We start from the raw sequence: 26,189 nt of genomic DNA on the forward strand, positions 1-26,189 counted from the left end.
CGCCCGATAGGCGGAGCCACTGTTTTCAATCCAACCGCCAATCAGCGATAACAGGAAATCGCGGTTTCTTCAAATTGTTGTTTATTTCTGAAGAAAGACGGCGCTTTCAAATAGGATTCAACGGTAAGGTTGTTTAAGGTCAGTGTGGAAGGTGTTTGGATAACATTAGCAGACGTTTAATGCAACTTCTGTTCGCCATAACTCGACATTAAAGTTAGCCGGAGTGGGCTCTCATTAGCAGACAAACGTGACTGCTCTTTAACGTTACGTCCGTTAATCTCGTGTCACGAAGGTGCTGCTGCTGCATTATTAAAGTAGTCCGAGATGCTACTGCGATCCAGAAAGTCCATCCTCCCCAGGCAGGCAAGTGAGGAGAGTGACTCAAGTGAGGTAGAGTTTCTGGACACAACAACGGTAACCCCGAGGAGAAGGTCGGCCCGCCCGTTCAGGAGAACTACGTACGAGGTGGGTATTTTCATTGCTCAGCTTTTCCGCCTCCTCTTCCTCCGCTGCTGAAAACTTAACAGTCGGCCACGTAGCTTGCTCGCTAACGTCAACGACAGCAACGTTTGCTCGCTAACCCGAGAGAAATACTCAGGGAAGGATTATATAGACACCAGCCTGCCTTAAACTGTCTTATATTTACTGATATTACCACTTTAACGTATGTAATATTTGCCTAGCTGGTTAGCATAACTGTCAAGAGCTAATAACCGCATCGCGAGTGTGAATCCCTCCGCCCATCCATAACTTATTACCTGGCAAGTTACTGCATCATGGTAAGTTCTTTTTTTCCTTAACGCTGACGGTGTTCCTATGTAAAGAAGATTACAAAACGTTGCCCTTACATTCCTTTTGTTCTTCAATGTTGCCTTTTGTAGATTAAAATACAACCGCTGCACGTGTCCTGAAGTCTTACATTGTGGTCTATGTTAGATGCATTGTTAACTGTTAATATAACCGATCTTGTCCCATCAGGAGTCCGATGAGTCCGACTCTGAGTCCGTCCAAGTGATGGAGACACGTCAAAGTCCCGCTGCAGAGCTGGAGGAGGAAACTGCTGCTGCGGTAGTCTATAATTCACCTCACAAAGCCTAAGCAAACACACCTCTTGCTGTTAGATCTTTTGTATAGGCCGGAAAACCATAGCTACCTAGAAAGCCCTGGGAGTGGCCCAACTATTTATACAGCCATGTTGTGTGAGGTAAATGGTGCTCTGTGTTTGTGCAGCAGCATGTAATCATCAGCAGAAAAAATTGGCAGGCTAGTGCAGAAGTGTAATCTCATTTAGCCTGTTCTGGAGCAGTAAAGCTGATTTATATATTCAGCCTGTAAGTAAGTTATTTACATTAGGAGAGCTCAGCCTGCAATGCAAAACGTCAATGTTGAAATCTAATATTTCACAGTTAACTTTTATCATCGAAGATAATAGTGACAGTAAAGATAAGAGCAATATTTGAACAGTGCACTTAAATAGAAATACATTTATTTTGCAATATTGGACTGTCAAGTTTACATATTTATATAAAGCCACCTTCGGGTGTCAACGTAGTTTGCTTCAGTGAAATTTATAAAATGGAGTTCAGCGCTAGACTGACATATGAGCCAGCATTAGCGTACTGCAGGTATATCAGTATACACTAAAGGCTGGCAGATAATTAACTAGACATTGCAGTATATACAGTACTGCCAAAATATATTTCAGGTAACTTTTGTTTAAATGACATTGTTTGTTATGTTACCCTACATCATTTATTTTTCAATTACAAAATGTCCTGTTCAGTGTATATCATGGGCATAATTCTTTAAAAAAAAAAATATTTTAAAGGATCATTATCAAAACAATTTTTTTTATGTAATGCATTTATGAACGAAAGACTATTGGCTGATGTTGACATTTGCCTCAAAAGTCCTAGTCCTGTTGGCTAGAATATGTTTGCTTTCACAGCAGGCATTTTGTCCTGTCATAGTAGGAAAGGCACAGGTGTAACTAATATGGCTCTGCTCTATTTAACTGTCCCAGTAAGCCATGACGGTGACGGAGCATGCACAATACCAGGACCCTACAACAGGAGCAGCTCAGTGGAATCCACCGTTAATCATTTACACCAGGGGTTTTCCTACTGTGACTTGTAAAAAATGTCTTCGTTGTCGTCGCACAATAAGAGAAAAAATAAAGAAAAGAAAACATTTAAACTGGTGGAAGACATTCAGTTGCATGACGTACTCTCGTTGGAAATGGAGTTACATATCAGTGAGTGTGTCTGAATGCACACTAATATTCCCACTTGTATTCCAAATATGACAATATACCGAATTTGATACAGGTCATGTAAACAGCATATTCTGTTTTTTTCCAGAATACATCATTTTCCGAACCAGACATTTGGCATATGTGGGGTATTATTCAGGTTTATTAAGCAACCAGTTAACGTCAGCTCTGTGTGTTGCTATAGTTGTTGTAAACAACTCAACTAGCCAACAGTTTGCAAAGCTATGGTAGTCATGCATACCTAAAAGAAAAGGCCACATTCTCGGAAGCAGAAACGCACCTACTTTTAAACATTCTGAAAGACCTGGATATCGATTGGTTTTTGGATATGCACAAACATCACAATGCCGACCTTTTCAAGAAGCTGGTTGAAGGAATAAAAGAGGGAGGCTGTCATTAGTCCGCCACCGGTGGGAAAACTTGTTAAAAACAATGAAAAAAAAAATCTATTTTGCACGGCTGCATGTGAACTGGAATATTGGTGGAATATTCACGTTCATTAGCCATGTAAATAGCATAGTCAGAATATTGTCACTTTTCAGAATAAGGGCAAAAACCAGATTATGTGCATGTTAACGTAGTCTCTGTTTATGGGAGGACTACATAACATGTACAATGAAAGCAGCAGCTGCAGAAATATGACGAGTCGACTTGCCACGCCCTGATAGACAATCCGTCTGTTCTGGAATACTGACATTTGGTTGCCATAGGTATCTGTGTGTTAATGAAAATTAGCATTGTTATGTGGACTGAGCTTGAATCAAAGCAAGCTCATTGCTCAGCTGCCACTGGAATGTAAAATTAAAGAATGTTGTCGCCATGGTAACACTCTTGTTTTAAACAAATATTGGCATCCATGAAAACAACATGTTAAACATGCTCAGGTGCATCAGAAAATCCCACAAATTTGAATGGGTGTGGCTATCCTAGCTATTGCAGTACTACGGAAGCCGCTCGAGGTAATGTACAGTGTTATAGTATTGTTGTTTGAATTAATACAAGACCAAGACTAGATGATGTTGAGTTTGAGAGCGTTTAACTGCTTTTCTAAAGGTATTTCCGGTGTTATGTGCAGCTTAGGGTGTTGGCCATGAAGCTATTCAGAGTCACTGGGTTAAAACTTGTTTGTGTGAGAGTTACTATAGAGAAATAGTTTTTATATACACACAAGATGGATGCATGTTTTTTTTTTCCTAATGAGGTTCTGTCCTCCTCAGGAACTGAAGTATTGTCGTGTTGTGCTGGACCGCTTGCGGGCTGAAGACGAAAAGGCTGCGAGAAAAGAACTCGAGGAGAAAGAAGACATGAACCGCAAAGGTGGGAAACTCCTCTCCCGAATCCCCACTTTCCGACCGCGACCTACTGTTGCGAGCCAAACCCCGGAGCTGCCTGGATCCCAAACCGACACCCCTGTCCATGTAGCTCCTCCTCCAGAGAAAGCTGGCAGCGTGGAGGCCGAGAAGCCCAAGCTGCCTCATGTGAGAGAAACGGCCCTCCCCCTGCCATCGGTCCGCGTCCCCAAAATCGACTTCGAACCCCCCTCTCTGTTAAGCAGCACTGAACGAGCCGCTGCAGCAGCCCATGGTCCCCTAACCACTGCATCCAAGAGCTCCAGTTCGTCTGAATCTTCTCTGACTGCGAGCCCCAGGCCGGCCCTCCGACCAGAGCAAGGCTCGCAGCAACATGTAGGCGCTGAGAAAGTAGGCAGTGTGGAGGTCGCAAAGTCCAAGCCGCCTGATGTGAGAGAAACATCACTACCCCTGCCATCGGTCCGCATCCCCAAAATCGACTCTGAAGCCACCTCTCTGCTAAGCAGTACAGAACGAGCGGCTGCAGCAGCCCATAGTCCCCTAATCACTGCACCGAAGAGTTCCACTTCGTCTGAATCTTCTCTGACTGCGAGCCCCAGGCCAGCCCTCAGACCGGAGCAGGGCTCGCAGCAACACGTACCGGAGCTGGAGGAGAGCAAAACGTTTGAAATAGAAACTGAAACCGTTCAGGGTGCCCCCGTAACTCAACTTCCGTGCGAGGACTCAATCAGCCAAAAGCCACCGGAAGACACGGAAGAGAAGTTTGCCTTTGAGGTTAAAAGCAGGATTACGTTCACCGCCGCCGGAGATACCAAAGACGAGGCTATTATGGACGAACAACCGCCGTGGGAGACGGTGCCGACGAACCCACTTGAATTAAAGGACAGCAGGTCTTCATCAGATGTCGAACGTGAGGATGATGTTGCAGATGAAAAGGCCGAGGGACCACTTATAAGCCAGTCAGAGTTTTCAGATCCTGCAGAGGAAAAAACCAATGCGGATGAGTCGACCTCTCCTGTAGCACCAGAGAAGCCTGCTGGAGCTCAATCAACCAAGTCAACCAAGGTGAGTCATGGGGTTCTACTCGCCTGACAGATTCCACTGATATCAGTCATACTGTTGTCCTGGTGGTCACAGTCACACAAACAGGAATTTCACCACACCCTGCAGTAACAGCTTGGGCATGTAACACAGTCCTCAGCTGTTCCCAAGTCTCTTGTCCAAGCTATGATCCTAACTTCACACATTTTTATTTAATTTTTTTGTGTGAAGATAGTGTGTAGTAGGGTGGCAATAATAATAATAATAATTGTGGCAGAGACGACAATAATAATGAAGATAAATGGAGAAGTAAATAAAACGAAACTAGAACACTTTTGTTCACAGGTTTATTAACATTGTACTCATCTTGTTTTGTAGAGTCCAGGATGCTCCAGTTTTGCCCTCTTCTGCCTCCTGCCCACCGCCTTGCTGCTTCTCGGGGGGTTTGGCCAGCATGTGTGGCACTACGGGCTTCCCATGTCTGTGGCTCAGCTCACCGCTCAGATGGAACTGCACTGGCTGGAGGGCTTCGGCCTAGTACCAGAGCCTTGCAGCACGGATTGTCGGTAAGACACAACCAGGCAAAACATGTCGATCTCTCCAATCAGTTTTGTTTGCAATGAGCCATTTGCTGTGACAAAAGAAACAACTTTTAAAGAAGGTAAAGTCCACACAACAGCTTAATGCTCCGGAAAAATACTTTTAATAGTGCAAACAAGGCACCCATCGTTTCGGGCCCACAATTTGGCCTTCCTCAGACCTGAGGAAGCTGTTGTGTGGACTTTACCTTCTTTGAACATTTACTTTTTTGTCTTGCACCAGCAACTACATGCATGTGCACAACATTGTACTTTTTATTTTTTGAAAAAGAAACAACTTTTCCTTTCTTTGTGATTCTTCACCTTTTTAATTTGCACACTTAGCTGAGCTTTAGGGATGTAATGATACACTCAACTCCCGATTCGACAGAATCAGAATGAGATGCAGACAAATGACTGAAAATACTTCCTTTTTTTTTTCTTTCTTTCTTTCTACAAACAACAGATGTGTCCTCTCATCAAAAGTGACGCTGAAATTGTATTTTATCTTAAATAAGAAAAAAAAAACAACAGTTAAATAGAGTCACACGTTAGACCGTTTAGCTGTCAGCATTTTAACCGTGTTTAAAGTGATGGTTCGGAGTAATTTCACCCTAGGGTCCTTTGCACCATGACCTCGAGCCAAACACCCCCCCAGAAGCTTTTTTTCACCTGGGTCGAACATTGGGAGAGTTAGCTAGAGTAGCGTTATCAGCTGAATAGCTTAGCGCAGGGGCTAATGGATCCAGTGATGTATCTCGTAAATGACCCCACTAATAATTCCCGAAATGATACCAAACTTCTACACTAGTACAAACAGGTTATGCACTCATAAAACGATGAATTGGAAAGTTTGTAAATACACCAGAAGTTTATGAACACTTGCCTGCTCTCAGAGGTGTATAGTCCAGGTGCCAGAAAGTAAAAATCCTGCCATGTTTTTGGATCTGCCTCTACATCTAGAACAGGTGTTTTCACTAACGAGCTCATCTACCTGGTAGAGGAGCTGGTTTAGTGATGGTTGGGACAGCTGCTGGACAGGATTTCTACTTTCTGGCACCTGGACTATACACCTCTGCCTGCTCTCTTCTGCTGCTGCTGCTGCTGCTGCTGCTACCTGCAGTAAGCCGAGTGCTTAGGGCCGTCTACAAATTACAACACCAAAAAGAGATGCAACAAAAATATTTATTAATTTAACTTTTTTTTTTTAAGTAAGTGCTGTAGTATAACTAGCAGGAGACAAGTTATAATTGAGGTAAGTTTGGAGACATTACCTTATTTAATCATTAAATTAATAAATATTTTTGTTGCATCTCTTTTCAGTGTAGTAATTTGTAGACAGCCCTAAGCACTCGTCTAAGGTAGCAGCAGCAGCAGAGAGCAGAAGAGAGCAGGCAAGTGTTCATAAACTTCTAGTGTACTTACAAACTTTCCAATCCATCGTTTTATGAGTACTATTTGTACTAGTATAGAAGTTTGGTATCATTTCGGGCATTATTAGTGGGGTCATTTACAAGATACATCATTGGATCCATTAGCCCCTGCGCTAAGCTATTCAGCTGATAACGCTACGCTAACTCTCCCAATGTTCGACCCAGGTGAAAAAAGCTTCTGGGGGGGTGTTTTGCTCAAGCTCATGGTGCAAAAGACCCTAGGGTGAAATTACTCCGAACCATCACTTTAAGCCAGCTAACGTAACTAGCTAACGGCAGGCTAACGTTACCTGCTGTGTAATGGTAGCTAGCGTCATGCCCTAGGCCGTTTAAAAATTGCATCGAGATTCTTTTTTTTATCGTATTTAAATTGATATTTAAACAATTCACGATGCATCGATACATCCCCATACATCCCCCACCCCGCGTTATTTCAATTTTGTCGTTTCGAAGGTGACATAGGAGCAGCTAAAGAAGTGTCATGCAAATTCTACTAAATCTTAAAAGTTGACCAGATCTACTTGTTTAAGATGATGACTGGATACTGTTTGGTGTGTCAGTGGCTGTAGCTTCAGTTTCTCTCTCTCTCTCTCTCTATATCTATCTATCTATCTATCTATCTATCTCTCTATTCAGTTACATTTTGCTTTATTGGCATGAACAAAGAAAACATGTTGTTGCCAAAGCAGTTTACAGAAAATGCATATATAGTACATATCACATATTCAATACATATAGTATTATATATAACATCTCTCTCTCTCTCTCTCTCTCTCTCTCTCTCTCTCTCTCTCTCTCTCTCTCTCTCTGTTTCTCTTGTTCAGAGTGCGCCTGGTGGAGAGCATCCCCGAGGGTCTCTACCAGCCCTCTCCCTCGTCCAGACAGAGCATCGCAGACAGCTGGCTACATCTGCTGGGCAAAGCCAACAGCTCGGTCCATATCGCTGCTTTCTACTTCACTCTACGTGACAGCGAGTCGGCGCACTCCTCCGACTCTCAGGTTAGTTCAGTCAGCGGCATGCCCTACTCTCACGATAATAAAATCATCCTTCATCAACCTTAATGTGTGTGATTTCATTTCCATATGTTTCATATGTTTTTAGGGAAGAATGGTCTTTGAGCAACTTAAACAACTTGAATCCAAAGGTGTGGAACTCCAGATTGCCGTCAACGCCCCCCAGACCTCCACTCAAGATACGGCAGAATTAGCTGCAACAGGTACTTCATCACCAGACAATATGGAGCTCATTGTGTGTTGCCTCTCTGTCGTGTGCACCATATATTAAAGCTGAACTAGGCAACATCATTATTAATTTTTTTAAATATGTTTATTGGTTTTCATTTTTGCAATAAGTACAAAATGGATCCATAAAATTTAATAAAGAAAGAAAACCTACACAGCAAAGTACTCTCTCTTATGACCTTATCCCCGTAACATAATGTCAGTGACAATGGGGTACAAATAATTCAGATAAGGTTCCCAAACTTTATGAAATTGGTTTGATTTGGAATGTATCACACATGTCAGGTATTCCAGAGTTACCGTATTTTCCGCACTATAAGGCGCACCGGATTATAAGGCGCACCTTCAATGAATGGCCTATTTTAGAACTTTTTTCATATATAGGGCGCACCGGATTATAAGGCGCATAGAATAGAAGATACTGCATTCAAACGTTTGACTGGGGTTGCGTTATGCATCCACTAGATGGAGCTGTGCTAAAGGGAATGTCAACAAAACCGTCAGATAAAGTCAAACTTTATGAAGCGTTCTGAAAACTCCGTTCACTCCCTCCTTATAGCATTTAAATCTAAGTGGTCCGAGAAATGGCTATCGTCTCAACGTGGTCCCTGACATGTTGTCATCGGCTTGTCCGCTTCCATTGGCCATATCAGAGGCAAACCTGAATGGATTGGCTAATATGAGCTACCAATCGAAAGCTTAGAAGCTAGGGAATACGATGACGCCCACATCGATCATGTAGCAAGCTGGGCAGAGAAGCTAGCGACGATGACAAGTGCGGAAATGGAAAACGCGTTTTTCCGTTGTGATTCGGCCAGAAACTTCAAAATTAAAGGCTTTTAAGTGCGCCTTATAGTGCGGAAAATACGGTACTAAATCAAAAAACACTTACCGTATTTTCCGCACTATAAGGCGCACTTAAAAGCCTTTAATTTTCAAAAAAAAACGACAGTGCGCCTTATAATCCGGAGCGCCTTATATATGGATCAACCTCTTGGATCACTGCCCCGTTGACGGGACACTGCGTCGCTGTAACCTCGATAAAACTTCCACTCATTCGCGTTTTTATAACTTTAAAGCATTAAATATTCAAAATATACAGCCATGCGACACACCAATTGAAAGCTTAGCCTCTAATGATTAATTTAAGCCCACATACAAAGCATACGATGATTTATAGCAGTTACACAACTGTTACAAAGTAAACAATTTACAATAAAACAATTCAGCCATAATCTGCGCAGGTGTCGAGAGTGCATCCATACCTGATTTCGTTGTCCTTTCAGCAACAAAGTGGTATTTTGGCCAAAACTTGATTTTCATAAATCCACAAGAGTCCAAGGAAATGTAATATCCAAGCTTTATATTCCAAAACGATCTGTTCGCCTCACAATGTTGAAGTTTCTGGCCGAATCACAACGGAAAAACGCGTTTTCCATTTCCGCACTTGTCATCGCCGCTAGCTTCTCTGCCCAGCTTGCTACAGTGCCTTGCGAAAGTATTCGGCCCCCTTGAACGTTTCGACCTTTTGCCACATTTCAGGCCTCAAACATAAAGATATAAAACTGTAATTTTTTGTGAAGAATCAACAACAAGTGGGTCCCAATTATGAAGTGGAACGAAATTCATTGGCTATTTCAAACATTTTTAACAAATAAAAAACTGAAAAAGTGGGCGTGCAAAATTATTCAGCCCCTTTACTTTCGGCAGCAAACTCTCTCCAGAAGTTCAGTGAGGATCTCTGAGTGATCCAATGTTGACCTTAAATGACTAATGATGATAAATAGAATCCAGCTGTGTGTAATCAAGTCTCTCGTATAAATGCACCTGCTCTGTGATAGTCTCAGAGGTCCGTGTAAAGCGCGAGAGAGCATCATGAAGAACAAGGAACACACCAGGCAGGTCCGATAATACTTGTTTTAGAAGTTTAAAGCCGGATTTGGAAACAAAAAGATTTCCCAAGCTTTAAACATCCCAAGGAGCACTGTGCAAGCGATAATATTGAAATGGAAGGAGTATCAGACCACTACAAATCTACGAGAACCCGGCTGTCCCTCTAAACTTTCAGCTCATACAATGAGAAGACTGATCAGAGATGCAGCCAAGAGGCCCATGATCACTCTGGATGAACTGCAGAGATCTACAGCTGAGCTGGGAGACTCTGTCCATAGGACAACAATCAGTCGTATACTGCACAAATCTGGCCTTTATGGAAGAGTGGCAAGAAGAAAGCCATTTCTTAAAGATATCCATAAAAAGTGTCGTTTAAAGTTTGCCAAAAGCCACCTGGGAGACACACCAAACATGGAAGAAGGTGCTGTGGTCAGATGAAACCAAAATCGAACTTTTTGGCAACAATGCAAAACGTTATGTTTGGCGTAAAAGCAACACAGCTCATCACCCTGAACACACCATCCCCACTGTCAAACATGGTGGTGGCAGCATCATGGTTTGGGCCTGCTTTTCTTCAGCAGGGACAGGGAAGATGGTTAAAATTGATGGGAAGATGGATGGAGCCAAATAAAGGACCATTCTGGAAGAAAACCTGATGGGGTCTCGCCAAAGACCTGAGACTGGGACGGAGATTTGTCTTCCAACAAGACAATGATCCAAAACATAAAGCAAAATCTACAATGGAATGGTTCACAAATAAACATATCCAGGTGTTAGAATGGCCAAGTCAAAGTCCAGACCTGAATCCAATCGAGAATCTGTGGAAAGAACTGAAAACTGCTGTTCACAAACGCTCTCCATCCAACCTCACTGAGCTCGAGCTGTTTTGCAAGGAGGAATGGGCAAAATGTCAGTCTCGATGTGCAAAACTGATAGAGACATACCGCTAACGACTTTACAGCTGTAATCGCAGCAAAAGGTGGCGCTTACAAAGTATTAACTTAAGGGGGCTGAATAATTTTGCACGCCCAATATTTCAGTTTTTTATTTGTTTAAAAGGTTTGAAATATCCAATAAATTTCGTTCCACTTCATGATTGTGTCCCACTTGTTGTTGATTCTTCACAAAAAAATACAGTTTTATATCTTTATGTTTGAGGCCTGAAATGTGGCAAAAGGTCGAAAAGTTCAAGGGGCCGAATACTTTCGCAAGGCACTGTACATGATCGATGTGGGCGTCATCGTATTCCCTAGCTTCTAAGCTTTCAATTGGTAGCTTATCTTAGCCAATCCGTTCAGGTTTGCCTCTGATATGGCCAATGGAAGCGGACAAGCCGATGACAACATGTCAGGGACCACGTTGAGACGGTCGCCATTTCTCGGACCACTTAGATTTAAATGCTATAAGGAGGGAGTGAACGGAGTTGTTAGAACGCTTCATAAAGTTTGACTTTATCTGACGGTTTTGTTGACGTTCCCTTTAGCACAGCTCCATCTAGTGGATGCATAACGCAACCCCAGTCAAACGTTTGACTGCAGTATCTTCTATTCTATGCGCCTTATAATCCGGTGCGCCCTATATATGAAAAAAGTTCTAAAATAGGCCATTCATTGAAGGTGCGCCTTATAATCCGGTGCGCTTTATAGTGCGGAAAATACGGTAATCTTAATTTGGTTTTTGTGCATATAACGAACATTTTGTCCAATCGAGAGTCTTACAATCATAGATATAAAAGGAAACGAACAGTCATTCTAAAGAAAATAATAACAAACAGTCATGGCTACATGTTGCCACCATCGAAGTACAAATCCACTATGTTTAAAAAGTATACACTTTGATCATAAACTATTTCCCTCGCATAAATCATCGATTTGTTCCATTTATGAACGGAAACATTTTCTCACTCCTTAGCTGGCAAGTAATTTTTTTTCATTACATTACATGTCATTTAGCGGACGCTTCCAAAGTGACTTACAATTGCTACATACGTCAGAGGTTGCACACCTCTGGAGCAACTAGGGGTTAAGTGTCTTGCTTTATATTTCCAAGGTACATGACTTTACCTTCCTTAGGTATTGCATTTCCCAGAACACCTTTGTACATTTAGTCACTAATGTAGACCGCAGACACTACTACTTCTATCCAACCAACGCAGGGTTATAACTCTGCAGTGATTTCTGATCGTATGTGTGTTGTTTCCAGGTGCAGAGGTCAGAGAGGTGGACCTCAACGCTGTGACCGGAGGCATTGTACACACCAAGCTGTGGGTGGTGGATCAGAAGCACTTCTACCTGGGTAGTGCTAACATGGACTGGCGCTCTCTAAGTCAGGTAAAAAGGAGAGAAATATGTGCGTTTTCAAATGTATCTGCATTAGTGGGCATTCACACAGCCTGCGTCGGCCGTCCGAAGGTGCGGTAAAAATGCAAGTCCATTCATTTTGAATTGGAGTAGTGCATTTAGGCAGCGGCAGAGTTTGCCGCGGGGGGGTCCTGAACTGCCCGGGAGTTTGTGTAAGAGCTGAATGCTTGCCAAACAACAAAGCACAGTCGATCCGTCTTGCTCGTCTCTTTTCTTTCTCTTTTTCACAGCAGACATTCTGACTTGTCATAGTAGGAAAAGCACAGCTGAAATTGATAACCTTAACGATGGCTCCGTTCTATCAAGTGTCCCAGTAAGATATTCCAGTGAGTCAGCATGCACAATACCAGGACCTCTCCTAAGTGGGATGCAGCCATCATTAATGGTTTTGAATACACCTGTGATTTTCCTACTATGACATGTCAACATGTCTGCCGTGAAAAAAAGGTCTATTGGGTTGTTAAAGAACAAAACAGGACGTCGCACAAATGGCCCGTTTCAGTGACACTCCCACCGCCGCACAACACTGCGGCAAATCACCGGATCACGGTTTCCCTGTCTGAACGCAGCCTTAGGCCGGCTACACACTGGCTGGGTGGCGTGAGCGTGTCAGCTGCGTGGCGTGTCCATTTTTATTTTGGCTCCCATGTTAGCGGTTTAGAGCTTGCACACTTCCTGCGTGACACGCACGTCTCAGGCCCGGCTCGAACCGCACCGAAAACACGTGCCTGCTAGAAATAGAACCAACGCCTATTTTTCATGCGACAAGGTAAAGGTAAAAGCTCTTTTCTAAAGATAAAACCTACTGTCAAGTAAGTCATTATTTATTTGGAAACTGTCATGTTTCATGTCAACATGTTTTTAGATACAAGGGAAACACACTAGGCTACAATGAGAGAGCTGTTTTTAAATTAGCTTCAGTGTAGCAGACTTTTTAAGATGTATTGCATTAAGTGAAAGTTAAAGCATTTTTTGTAAAGTTTGTTCAACTATTAACGATAAATGCATGTTTCTGATCTATTTATTTGAGTAAAATAATCTGGATTATCATGTGGGTCTTAATAAGGGATAGACTGATTATCGGGCCATTTTTGGGCAGTTTGCGGATTATCTGTATCTGCGTTTTATTTGCCTGATTTTAAAGTGAATAAATTAAACATGCGCTACTTTGGCTCGGCTACAGCTCTGTGTCTGTCCCTCTGCTCAGGTTTCATTCACCACTGAGTCTGACATCATGTCCCGCCCACAACACTATCAGACGATCTCTTTCAGCTTATTCTGTTGAAAGTTTCGAATTCATTACATAATTGCTTAAAGCATTTAAGCTTACTGTTTGTAAGTTAGTAACATTCCAAAATCTTAATTTGGATTTAAAGTGCTCATATTATGCTCATTTTCAGGTTCATAATTGTATTTCAGAATAGGTTGAATGGTTTAATTTTCAAAAAACACCATACTTTTGTTGTACTGCACATTGCTGCAGCTCCTCTTTTCACCCTATGTGTTGAGCTCTCTGTTTTAGCTACAGAGTGAGACATCACTCTTCTGTTCCATCTTTGTTGGGAGTCGCACATGCTCAGTAGCTAGGTAAGGACTACTAGCCAGTCAGAAGCAGAGTATGAGGGCGTGCCACGCTAACAGCTAGGCGAGCATTATAACATGTTACAAAGTGACCCACGTTTGTCTCTGAAGTAAAGGCTGGACTACAATAGAGCTGTTTGGAGCAGTTGGTGAACAGTGTTTTCTGTTGGAGATGGTAAGTCCCTTTGGGGGGGACTTTGGGCTTTTTCACTTTGTAAACCTATAACCTGCACAAAAAAGATATATAACACAATAAAGGAAAGGGGGAAAAGCCAAAAAGCATAATATGAGCACTTTAAATAATTGCTTAAAGCAAGTTTTTGAGTTTGTAACATTCCAAAATCTTAATTTTGACTTAAAGATTTTCATTTTCACTGTAAATACATATTGGTTCCAAATATCTGTTATCGGTTTCATTAACTACTAATAATCGGTACTGGAATCAGCCTTAAGGTGTGTGTGTGTGTGTGTGTGTGTGTGTGTGTGTGTGTGTGTGTGTGTGTGTGTGTGTGTGTGTGTGTGTGTGTGTGTGTGTGTGTGTGTGTGTGTGTGTGTGTGTGTGTGTGTGTGTGTGTGTGTGTGTGTGTGTGTGTTTGTGTGTGTGTGTGTGTGTGTGTGACTACTAAATAATATTCCAGGTACTTACCATTATGGCTATAGGATGTGCAATGCCTGATAGGGTACTGGTGCAATATTGTTTATATTTGATATGGTATTATGCAATTGCGCAATACAGAAGTTATTGACCACAGCATGAGGTAACGGGAAATGTGCATCATTATCAAAATTAGGTGCAATACGAGAGGGAGGATGTGTTGTGGGTTCTCTTCTGTGATTGTGAGGAAAGGTCGATGAGATAATGTATGATTATGTTTCTATGTAGGTTAACTGTATGTTTATTGGGTGTTTATGTATTATGTGTCGCCATTTCGTTTCTATCGAATGCCCAAAGATGAATTTTTCCTATAGGAGACAATAAAGGCTTATCTTATCTTCTCTTAAACCAGGTGAAGGAGGTGGGCCTGTCGGTGGAGGACTGCAGCTGCCTGGCTCAGGATGCCTCTCGGATCTTTGGCGTGTACTGGAGCATCGGTGGCGCCAACAACGGCTCCCTGCCGCCGTACTGGCCTGCTCGTCTCTCTGCGCTGTCCAGCTCCCAGAATCCCCTGCGCCTCAAGTTCAATGGAGTACCTGCTCAAGTGTACCTGTCTGTAAGTTCAGGACTACTCTATAAGCTTCTTTCCAGAGGAATGCTTTGAGTTCCACACGTTTTATCACGATACAATATTATATTGATTATTTGGCCAGCGATGTGATATTTGTTGATATCTTAAAGTCTGTCATGATACAATTTCGATTCAATTCAGGGGCCTCCATCCATATGAGACAATATCATTGGCCTATTTAACACAGTTACATTTATAGCAACTAAAAAAAATATATGAATTGACAATTCTCTTCCAGACATTTAAATTAAAAACAAACTATTCTTTTTAATAAAAAAGAATAAATATAAAGTGGGAATCTAAAATAAAGGGGAATCTTACAGACAATATGTATCGATATTTTCACTTTGCATCGATAACATTGGATCATGGATCAATGAATCGATATATATCGATCCAAATTGATGTATCGTTATGCCGCTATTGATGTGTTTTTGAAGGGTAATACCGATACTTTTTAAACAAAACTTATCAAAAAGTGACATATTCCGCAGATTTAAGTGATATTGTGTACATCTCGGAGCGGAAGATGAAATGAGACAGCATTTAGATGATCATATGAGGACTTACTAAAAGCTCATTTTGAAAAATGAGACACCCCTTTTTTAAATTGTATTCATGTGGCCAGCTGTGACCGAGCCCTCTCGCTGTGTTCTCTCCGTTTCCCGCAGAGTTCGCCTCCGCAGATCTCCGCCCGCGGCCGCTCGGACGATCTCTCCACCATCCTGTCTGTCATCGACGACGCCCAGAAATTCATTTACATCTCTGTCATGGACTATCTCCCTCTGTCGCAGTACACAGAGCCACTCAGGTGACATCCGGTGCATTGTTACAATCCTAGACATGTTCCTCATCAGACACAAACCGATTCCTCACACACAATAATCTAGTAAATCTTTATGTTGAGTGACTTATTTATTAGATACAGGTATTACAGTAACAAATACTGCAATGCGTCGTGTCTTGTAAATAGATACAGTATAGACTAGTTAATTAAAAGGGTATTTATTGAATAAACCGTCACAACACTGGACTCTGGCTGACAAAGCAGCTTAATAAGATGAGGTTCTCCTGCTGACTGGAGGCTTTCTAGTTCAAATGCTGGAGACGTGCCTCTCTGGAAGAAGGCTGATCAGTCCTGGGATGTTTTTCGAAGTGTCCAAACACATTACAGACGACATACAAACGGTGTAAAGCCAAGTTCAGACCAAAGATTTCCGGCGAGATGAAACAGTCTTTACAACGTCGCTGGGGAAATTTGCAACGTAAAAAAAGAACGTAAGGGGCGTCGCCTGTTTCAACAGCCAACAGCGATGTCAGCTGGTCATGTCCGCTACAAACTATAGAAATGAAATGATAATCCAATTGATTTCTAAGTTACAAACTGTCAGCTGGTCGAAATGGCAGAGTTTTGGGCCCACGGGCGCGGTATTTGGTGGAGCGAGCTAGAGCGTGACTGAAGAGAGGGAGCAGCGTTAGAACAAAGCCGTGAATCTGAGAATTAGAAAACATTGTTTTTGCGGTTTCATCTGGACTAGAAATGCAGCTGTAGCAAGTATCTCACCATCTCTATCCTTGTTCACATTTTAAGACGCTACAGATGATATCCAGCTAAAAAAAAAAAAAGAGAGCCTGAAAGTCGGGAGTTAGAACGGTGGTACAAAGAGTCGTTGCTACTGGAGATGACCCAGCGCCTTGTCGCATTGGTGTAAACTGGCAGGGCGCCCGGTGCTGTAGACCGGTGCCTTGCAAATAGTTGCAAGTTTCAACTCGTAGAATCTTTGTTATGAACTGGGCTTAAAATGTATTATGCGGTGTCCTCCTTTTTTAAGTAGCGCACACATTATCCGTTCCTCTGCTTGCCTCTGCTTCCCTCCCTGCTCACTAGCAGTGGCAGCAAAAACTGTCCTGTCCTGTTAGGAGTGTCCCAGGACAGTCAGACACTGTCCCGTGACACCCAGACACTGTCCCGTGACACCCAGACACTGTCCCGTGACTCCCAGACACTGTCCCGTGACTCCCAGACACTGTCCCGTGACTCCCAGACACTGTCCCGTGACACCCAGACACTGTCCCGTGACACCCAGACACTGTCCCGTGGTGACTCCCAGACACTGTCCCGTGACACCCAGACACTGTCCCGTGACACCCAGACACTGTCCCGTGACACCCAGACACTGTCCCGTGACACCCAGACACTGTCCCGTGACACCCAGACACTGTCCCGTGACTCCCAGACACTGTCCCGTGACTCCCAGACACTGTCCCGTGACTCCCAGACTATCACCACAGACATTCTGATGTTGACAGTGTCGGCCTGTTTTCCAGAAAGCTATATATCGGTCGGGCTCTATAGCGCACACATTATCTGTTCCTCTGCTTGCCTCCCTGCTCACCAGCACCACAGACATTCTGATATTCGGCCGGTTTTCCGGAAAGCTTCCCCTGCTGAAGGGTTGAAACGTGTGCGTTTGGTCTCCCCTCTCTCAGGTTCTGGCCCGCCATCGACTCGGCGCTGCGAGCCGCCGCCTGCACCAGACATGTGCAGGTCCGACTCCTGGTCAGCTGCTGGAAGCACTCCCCCGCCGCCATGTTCCCCTTCCTGCAGTCCCTGCTGGTGCTCCGCAGACCTCCGCTGAAGTGCGACGTTGACGTGGTGCGTTGGGCGAACTCGCTTCCTGCACAGTGACTGAGGCACACAGCCCTTATTAACAGATACGGTTAAAATATCCTAAACTCCTGTTGTTGGTTTTGTTTCTGTGCAGAAAGTCTTCACGGTGCCTTCCACAGCGGAGCAGATGAAGATTCCCTTCGCACGAGTCAATCATGCCAAGTACATGGTTACAGACCGAGTGGTCTATATCGGTACGCCATCACCACTTACTACCTACTTAAACTCTTCTAACCCTTCAAACTAAAACATATCCACTATGGCCGAGGTGAAAAGTACTTATAACCAGAGGTGTATAGTACTAGAGACCCATACTTGAGTAGAAGTACAAGTGCTCTATCAAAAAAGTGACTTAAGTAGAAGTGCTCTTTAAGCACCCCACTTAAGTGGAAGTACTAAAGTATTCAACATTTTTTGTACTTAAGTATTGCAAGTAGTTTATTTTAAAATTTACTACTCAAGTACTAAAAGTACAAGTATTTTGTTATGTAGTTATTAAAGAAAGCAGTCAAATTTTGAATATCATATTGTTGGAGTTAACAAATACTGAAATAAAATGTGTGATGTAGTGGAAAGTTGGCAAGCTAGCAACATACAGATAAACTAGCAGCTTCACATCACAGGGTCAAACGGTTAAAGTGATGGTTCGGAGTAATTTTCACCCCTGACGTCTGCAGCCATATCAGAGCTTTGTTAATTGGGTCGAACATTAGACGATTAGCGTAGCGTTTTATCAGCTGGATAATGGCGGTAATGGATCGAAGTGTCTCTTAATATACCCCACGTTACCGAAATGATAACGACCGTTTACAGTAGTACAAATAGGTTATGCACTAATAAAACGATGGATTGTAAAGTTTGTAAGAACACCAGAAGTGTATGTAAATAACATTTGCCTGCTGGCTTCTGCTCTCTGCTGCTGCTGCTGCTGCTGCTGCTGCTGTTACTACCGGGCAGCAAGAGTGCTTAGGGACATCTACAAATTACAACACCGAAAAGAGATGCAACAAAAGTATTTATTAATTTAACTTATTTTTTAAAGTAAGTGCTGTAGTATAACTAGCAGGAGACAAGTTATAATTGAGGTAAGTTTGGAGACATTACCTTATTTAATCATTAAATTAATAAATATTTTTGTTGCATCTCTTTTCGGTGTTGTAATTTGTAGACGGCCCTAAGCACTCGTCTTACAGCACCAACAACAGCAGAGAGCAGAAGCCAGCAGGCAAGTGTTATTTACATACACTTCTGGTGTACTTACAAACTTTACAATCCATCATTTTATGAGAGCATAACCTATTTGTACTACTGTAGACGTTTGGTATCATTTCGGGCATTATTAGTGGGGTAATGTTAAGAGACACTTCGGATCCATTAGCCCCGCGCTAAGCTATTCAGCTGATAACGCTACTCTACGCTAACTCGTCCAATGTTCGACCCAGGTGAAAAAAGCTTCTGGGGGGGTGTTTGGCTCGAGGTCATGGTGCAAAGGACCCTAGGGGGAAATTACTCCGAACCATCACTTTAACATTCAGTACTCACTGCAGACTCAAACTAATCAGGAATAGATTACTCTGCTGCAACAATAACTAAATATAAAGAGTACAAACTTACATCGTCTCTGACTTCTGAACAGGCGATCGATGTAATGAAAAGAAACGTGAGGCACTAACGTAGCCGTAACTAACGTAGCCGTAACTAACGTAGCCGTAACTAACGTAGCCGTAACTAACCAGTAGCCATCAGGTGAGAAATGTAAGACTATTGTATGTGGAATCTGAAGAGGTGTGCTTTGAATGTGTCCAGTTGAGTAGAGTCACGGACGTGTATGGGTAGGGAGTTCCAGAGGGAGGGGGCTGCTTTGGTGAAAGCTCTGTCACCATTTGTCTGACTACAAGTATTTTGCGCATATATTTAATACAAAACAAATGATTAACTGCTAAAGTCTGATGCCCGTTTTTTTTTTTTTTTTTTTTTTAATTAGAAGAAAGAAAAGTCATTTTAAGTCATTTTGCTTTTAACGTTTGATTAAAGCATGTGGATTTCTTTTTAAAACAGTTTTTTTGATTGTTGAAAAAGCATTTATGTATATAAAATGCATTGTTGTTATTTTAGTCTGGAATTAATTAAACTAATATCAGTGATGGACCGATTGTTTTTTTTTTTTTACGTGTATCGGCATCGGCCAATAGGCGTCCACAGGCAGCTCTGTTCACGTGCAGGCCATGCACTGCCCCTCCCCCACTAGCACCGTGGCAGTCTTAAATTACAAATCAAGCACTTTATTTCAATGGCTACTTTTCAGGTTTATTGTTTTCTTAAATTATTGAAATGTGTTGACAAAGGACATTTTGTGATGACCTGATTATATCTGTCTTATAATATGTCAGCAAGCAATGCATCGTCAAGGCTGTGTTGTGTAGATGTGATTAGTGATAGACCGATTTTATCGGCCGGCTGATATATCGGGCCGATATTTATCGGCATCGGCAGAGCAGATTCCGAAAACAAATCCAGTGTGGCAGGGTTTACATTTTTATGATGTAAATTGAGGGAGCAAAAGCAGTATCGGCTCAAGAAAATCGGCATCGGCACTAAAAAATCCATATCGGTCGATCCCTAACTAATATTAATTTTGAAACCAGGTATATTCCAACCTGTTTTCACTGCAGATCTACTTTTTTTTTCTTGAATGGAACCCACATGGTGGTGAGAAAATCTATCTATCTATCTATCTATCTCTTACTAAAATGTGAGACTGACTGTGATGCACTCTAACTGCTGTTGCTGTGTTCGGTGTTCCCAGGGACGTCCAACTGGTCGGAGAACTACTTCACCCACACGGCTGGAGTGGGCTTGGTGGTGAACCAGACCGGCTCGGAGGTGAAGGAAGGCCAGGAGACACTGCAGCGCCAGGCGGAGGAGCTCTTCCTCAGAGACTGGACGTCCCAGTACGCCAGCGCTCTCTCTGTGGACGACGCGGACGTCTGCCTTGGCGCCTCACACTGGGGGTTTGTTCAGTAAAGCACGTTGCATCGTTGACGAAGCATCTCGCCTGCTCTCGCTAATTGAACTGTATTTGACTTGTGCAGAATTTTTGGGGGTTTTTGTATATAATTGCGTTTCTTTTCTTTTTTATATTTTGTTTCAAGACGTGTTAATTTTATATTTTGTATTGTTCTTCCACAAGTTAAGGTTCAAGGCGGACCTTGCTTTGTTTAATTGATTTCATGCCTGGAGCATTTTGTATATATTTTACCTTAAAATGCCAGTGCCAAGTGTGTAGTGAAACCAAATGATGTCAGCCCATTAGTATACAGTTCTTGTAAATATTATACATTTGCCATTCATTGCTGGCTCACAAAGAGTGAGCATGCTTTGTGCTTTAGATGTTCTGTGTTTGAAATAAACCTGTTTAAGTCGACACTCACTCGGATCTTACACCCGTGTCTTTAAATTTAACCCATGAGTCGCGAGTCTTTAGTATCATTAACTCGAGTCCTACTACAATTCAATCTAAAGGCTCTGACACACGCTCCCGTCGGTCCAAAAAGTGCCTCGGAACACACCGAAGCGACGCCGACTTGAGCGTACGTTCTGCGCGAGATGTAATACGTCTCCATAACAGCAGGCGTTAATCTGTATTTTCGCCCAAAAAATGAAAACCGGAAATGACGAACGCGTCATCCCGAATTTCAAAGCCGACCATAATGGCAGCTCCTTCGGAATACGATCTTGTATTTTACGAAAATAGTTCACCGAAACGTGTTTCTGAAAACCTTTTATGCGAGAAATCGGCCATGCAGTTGCTGAGTCTGTCTGTTTTTTTTGATCGACAAAGTCAGTTTGAAAGATTTTTGTCAGATTTTGAGAGGCGTTCGTACCGCTCGTCATTTCTGGTAAGTGTTTTAACATAAGTGCACTGATTCGCAAGTCAAGGGCTAGCACTCACTAATCAGATTGGTCATCGAGTCCGACTGCCCACTGGCCGATTCAACGAGTCAAATCGGCCCAAATTAAAGCCAACAGCGCCTCCAACTGACGACAGCACGGAACACACGGAACAGACTCCAGTCACCGACCTCGCCGGACTGTCCAACGGCCGATAATTGGGTTGGTGTGTCAGCGCCTTAAAATGATAACCGCGCTACACACAAACCTCTTGCAACATTAGCTACTACTAGTCCTAGCCATCTTAGCAGCCAAAAGCTTTATAACTTACAATTTCGTAGGCAACCACAACTCCACAAGTCACCTCAAGCGCCTGAGCTATCAGAGAGACAGTCCGAGATTAGGAACTTCCCGCAGAGCCGGAAACGTTGCAAGCTCGCAGACCATGGGACTCATGAGTCATGAGCTCTCGAGTCCTCGAGTCAGTCAGCCCGCTACGTTGTCATGAGTGAAGTCTCTCCTCGAGTAAGGGTGAAAAGCAAATCAACAACAAAAGCCATACTTTCACTTCTGAAATAACATACAATGTTCTGCACGTAGCCTAGCTAGGCCTACTGTAGGTTTGGTGTATAATTGTAGTATATTAAAATGCAATTAGGTCGAGCAGACAGTCCAAAACGTTGCATGCTCGGTAGACCGTGGGACTCAAGAGCATAGAGTATAGTTTCAACTCGAGTCAGGGGGAAAAGCAAATCCACAACAAAAGCCATTCTTTCACTTCTGAAATAACATGCTTATAGGTTTGGTGTATAGATGTAGCATATCAAAATTAGGTCGATCGATTTAAAACATATATATATAATATTTATTTATTCACTGCGGGCATTTCTCCGTTCCTGTTTCTATGTCTACATTGAAAGCCTATATATTGCTTAGCCTACAGTAAGTTAAGACCATAAATAAACAGTCTGGCTCAAAATGTTTTCTTTCCCGTGACTAAATCAGATCTGAAATAGTGAGCGTTGGGTACGCGATCTGTGCTGCCTGCACCATCCGACATGCGCAAGATGTTCGCGCATACGCATATGATAATCCTGTTTACGACACCGCACGATCTGTTCCACGCTCGCGCACCTTTGCACCGCGGGAATTACGATCATTTCACAGCGCTTGCAAAGGGGAGCGTGGAGGAAACTGACTGTTTGCAGTGACAGAAAGACTCAGACTTCATTCCACATGTAATCAAAATGGTGCAAGTTCATGTAACATGTAACTCCTTTTTATTATTTTGGATTGGCAACCACGTAAATATCCTTGTAATGCATAGCGTAAGCTACATTTAAAAACATCACTACATCCCCAAACTACATGTCACAAAAATAATGTCGCCACTGCGTAGTACACGGACGTCGATATGCGGTGTTGGATCAGTTAGGGCTGCACGATTATGGCCAAAATGATAATCACGATTATTTTTATCAATATTGAGATCACGATTAATTATCACGATTATTTGTTGATTTTAGCCAAAACAAAATTTTATTGTCACATAATTATATAATTATAACTGCTTTTACATCCATATTGTGCTACATTCCTCCTTTATTGAAGGATACTGTGAAGGAGTATGCCATTTCAGCTGTTGTGCGACCGCTTTCCACACATGCATGTTTGCCGTGAAAAGATACAGGCAACGCAATTTTCTGTTCACGTTAACGGCGCATGTGGTGCCTGGTATCTACCGGACGAAATAGCTACACGGATTTCTGTGGCTCATTACACTGCCACTTACATGTCTGCGTTACGCTCTGATGCTCCGAAACCCACGTTAGAGGCAACATAAACATCACTGAATGTCACGCTAGTAAACACTAGTAACACGTTACACAGCAGGTAGCGTTAGCCTACCGTTAGCCACAGTAGTAACTGGATTAAACACGGCTAAAATGCTGACTGCTAAACAGTGTAGTGTATCTGTATTTCACTGTAGGATTCCAACAGCGGGACGTCCAACAGTCTGCTGCTAAAGCTATGAGCTAAAAGACACAAACTAGCACTGGTCACTGCTGTTGTCTGAAAAACAACACAGACGGGACAAAACGTTGCGTTTACTGGTAAACTGGTAAACATCGTGACCGGCTTATGATGACCGACTGTTACCTGTTGTGGAATATTCCTCACGTTACTCTGTCCTCTGTGACTGTCTACATCTAGAAACTAAGCTGCGCGGTGCAGGCAGGGAACAGCTCTGATTGGCTCATGGAGACATGTGATCAGACAGTGGTTTATGGAGCGCTATATTGGCTTTGCAAAAACTGTTCTATGAACGGAATGACGCATTTTAAATATCGCTCGATCACGCAAATTTGATCGTGGGAAGCCAAAATCGTGATCGTGATTAAAATTCGATTAATTGTGCAGCCCTAGGATCAGTGACAATAAGTACTACACAGACCTGCTGTTAACTGCATAATGAATAACGTAAAATGTAGCCTACAAAAACATGCCGCCAGTTGTGCCACCTGGCCGTCAAATGCATGGATGTATTAAGCGAACAAGTGTTTCAACACAGGCGTGATACAAATAGTTTAGGGAAACTGTCACGTTTTCTACTACGTATTTATGCGCATATCGGATCGTGCAGGCAGCGCAGATCGCGTACCGACAGTGAGTCTGCATGGAGTGAACCCGCAGAACTTCCTACTACGTTAGTGGTTAGAGAGAATGGGCTTAAGACCATAGACTGTTAATATTAATGGACAACGCATCCGGTTCGGCGAAGTGCTGCAAATGCGGAAGTGCCTTAAAGCTGCATTCTATCTGAATTCCAGCAGGGGGCGACACGTACGGTTGCAAAAGGAAGTCTGTTTCTGTAGAAGTCTATGAGAAAGTGACTTCTCACTTGATTTATTACCTCAGTAAACATTTTCATAATGAGTTTATGGTCTCAATCGCTAGTTTTAAGTCTTATTTTTTTAAGTCTTATTCATTTTTTTGAATTATGGTCTCATTGATTTTAAAATCGGCGATAAAGCGGGGGGTGTTTTAGGGTGTGGCTATGATGTGATTGCCAGTGAAAGTGTGTAACGTAACATAGAACTCAACGACTCCTAGCAGATCTCCACAAACCAACGGGTGACGTCACACGAGCTCTGTCCATTAATATTACACAGTCTATGGCTAGGAGTGAGTTTCCTTGGCGATTTAAGCAATACGGACTCAAGTGACTCGCACAACCCGCATCAGTTTAGTGAGTGACTCAGAATAACCCGAATCCTTTAAAGGAATCGAGTTCGCCAGGCCTTTTGCTTGTCTGGCATCTCTGTTTTACTGTACTGATAATTACTGAATGTGCCTGTTTTCTCTTGTCACTTCATTACCAGGGCCTTCTATTGTATGCTGAACGACATCCTGTTTCTGAGATCAGTGGAAATGTGCCCTGGCTAACGGAGCGGTTTACTGGATCGTTCAATGTAAATAAATACAACTTTATTTGAGAGCTTCTCGAGTACTATGAAAGGAGTGAGACGCTGTGCCGTCGACGTAGGAATGGCGATGGCTTTCATTGTTTTCGGTTCACCCTAATTACCAAACTTTTTCTTACACACCACTCCTATTTTATGGACATTTGGGTTTCAAGATACCGGTCTCTGACGCTGCACAAGTACAATGGTGAATTGGATTTTATTTGCAGTACTCAAAACACAGAAAACTTAACATTAAACAAGAGTCTACGGTCGGCCAAGCTAGCAGCTCATTGAGGCTATACTTAATTGTGCTATAAGCTAACATGTTCGCCATTTTAGTTTGGATTCTTATCATGCTAAAATGTATTACTTATATCGAGCATTGGACACATTTAAATATCCCCTCCAGTTCAATAACATAGTTAGCAATTCTTGACTTACTTTATCTGCTCCTTCTCCCTCACTGAAAAATCCCAAATGAATATGCAAATATTTTTCATTTCTAAAGTTGATGCCTTAACGACCGTTATCTACCGGACCGAATAGCAATGCGGATTTCGGTGCCTTATTTAGATGCCGCTTAAATGCCTCCACTTCTCTCTGATGCTCCGAAAACGGACGTTGGAGGAAACTGAAACATCGCCGCACAGGACGCTAGTTACGGTAACACTACACTCATCAGCAGGTAACGTTAGCCTACCGTTAGCTAGCAGCTGGAGTTAACAGGGTTAAAATGCTGACAACTAAACTGTGTCGGCCAAAATGAAGGCCGACAGCCCCTCAGATGGACGACGGCACGGGACACACCGAACAGACTCGAGTCACCGACCTCGCCAGACTGTCCAATGGCCGATTATTGGCTTGGTGTGTCTCGGGCTTAAAAGTGTGTCTGTATTTAACTGTAGAGGATTCCAACAACAACGATGTTGCGTTCACTTGAAATTCGCCTCGCCAGCTGTATTTGAAGTTATTGTAAAATACCCTTTTCCCATCCAGTGGTTGTTTTTGTCGTTCAACAGGAATTTATGGTGATGATGTGTCACCTTTTTCAGCCCTTCTGAGTTTGCAGGTATGGCTAGATAACAAAAATATATTGGGATTGTCGAATGTATTACAATCTCAACGGGACCAGGAATGTCGGTAACACTTGAAGGTATCTACATAAGGTTTATCGGTGTTTTAAGCCCCCCCAACGTCTCCTTCCAGGCAGCGCTGCCTGGAAGG

General features: G+C 42.8%; 1 protein-coding gene across 4 annotated transcripts; it reads left to right on the forward strand.

The window, feature by feature from the left end:
• The first annotated feature begins 14 nt into the window (after positions 1 to 14).
• pld7 (phospholipase D family, member 7) lies at positions 15 to 21,037 on the forward strand. Of its 4 annotated transcripts, none has more exons than XM_039813440.1 (13): positions 15 to 123; positions 293 to 465; positions 979 to 1,068; positions 3,490 to 4,647; positions 5,002 to 5,189; positions 7,459 to 7,633; positions 7,737 to 7,851; positions 11,972 to 12,099; positions 14,718 to 14,921; positions 15,608 to 15,747; positions 17,427 to 17,592; positions 17,702 to 17,801; positions 20,414 to 21,037. In XM_039813440.1, the coding sequence occupies exons 2-13, from the start codon at positions 325 to 327 to the stop codon at positions 20,629 to 20,631; spliced, it is 2,823 nt and encodes a 940-aa protein (XP_039669374.1). In that variant the 5' UTR covers positions 15 to 123; positions 293 to 324; the 3' UTR covers positions 20,632 to 21,037. The 4 variants fall into 4 exon arrangements, with proteins under 4 accessions (XP_039669374.1, XP_039669375.1, XP_039669377.1 ...); XM_039813441.1 differs by having other exon boundaries at positions 43 to 138; XM_039813443.1 differs by lacking the exons at positions 15 to 123; positions 293 to 465 and adding an exon at positions 661 to 779.
• The last annotated feature ends 5,152 nt before the right edge of the window (positions 21,038 to 26,189 follow it).

Source organism: Perca fluviatilis, chromosome 10 (genome assembly GCF_010015445.1).
Source record: "Perca fluviatilis chromosome 10, GENO_Pfluv_1.0, whole genome shotgun sequence".
NCBI classification, from domain to species: Eukaryota; Metazoa; Chordata; class Actinopteri; order Perciformes; family Percidae; genus Perca; species Perca fluviatilis.

Coding starts and splice junctions, on each gene's coding strand:
- pld7 (XM_039813440.1), top strand. CDS start 325: ATGCTACTGCGATCCAGAAAGTCCATCCTCCCCAGGCAGGCAAGTGAG. Junction 4,648..5,001: donor AATCAACCAAGTCAACCAAG/GTGAGTCATGGG, acceptor CTTGTTTTGTAG/AGTCCAGGATGCTCCAGTTT. Junction 7,634..7,736: donor CGCACTCCTCCGACTCTCAG/GTTAGTTCAGTC, acceptor ATATGTTTTTAG/GGAAGAATGGTCTTTGAGCA.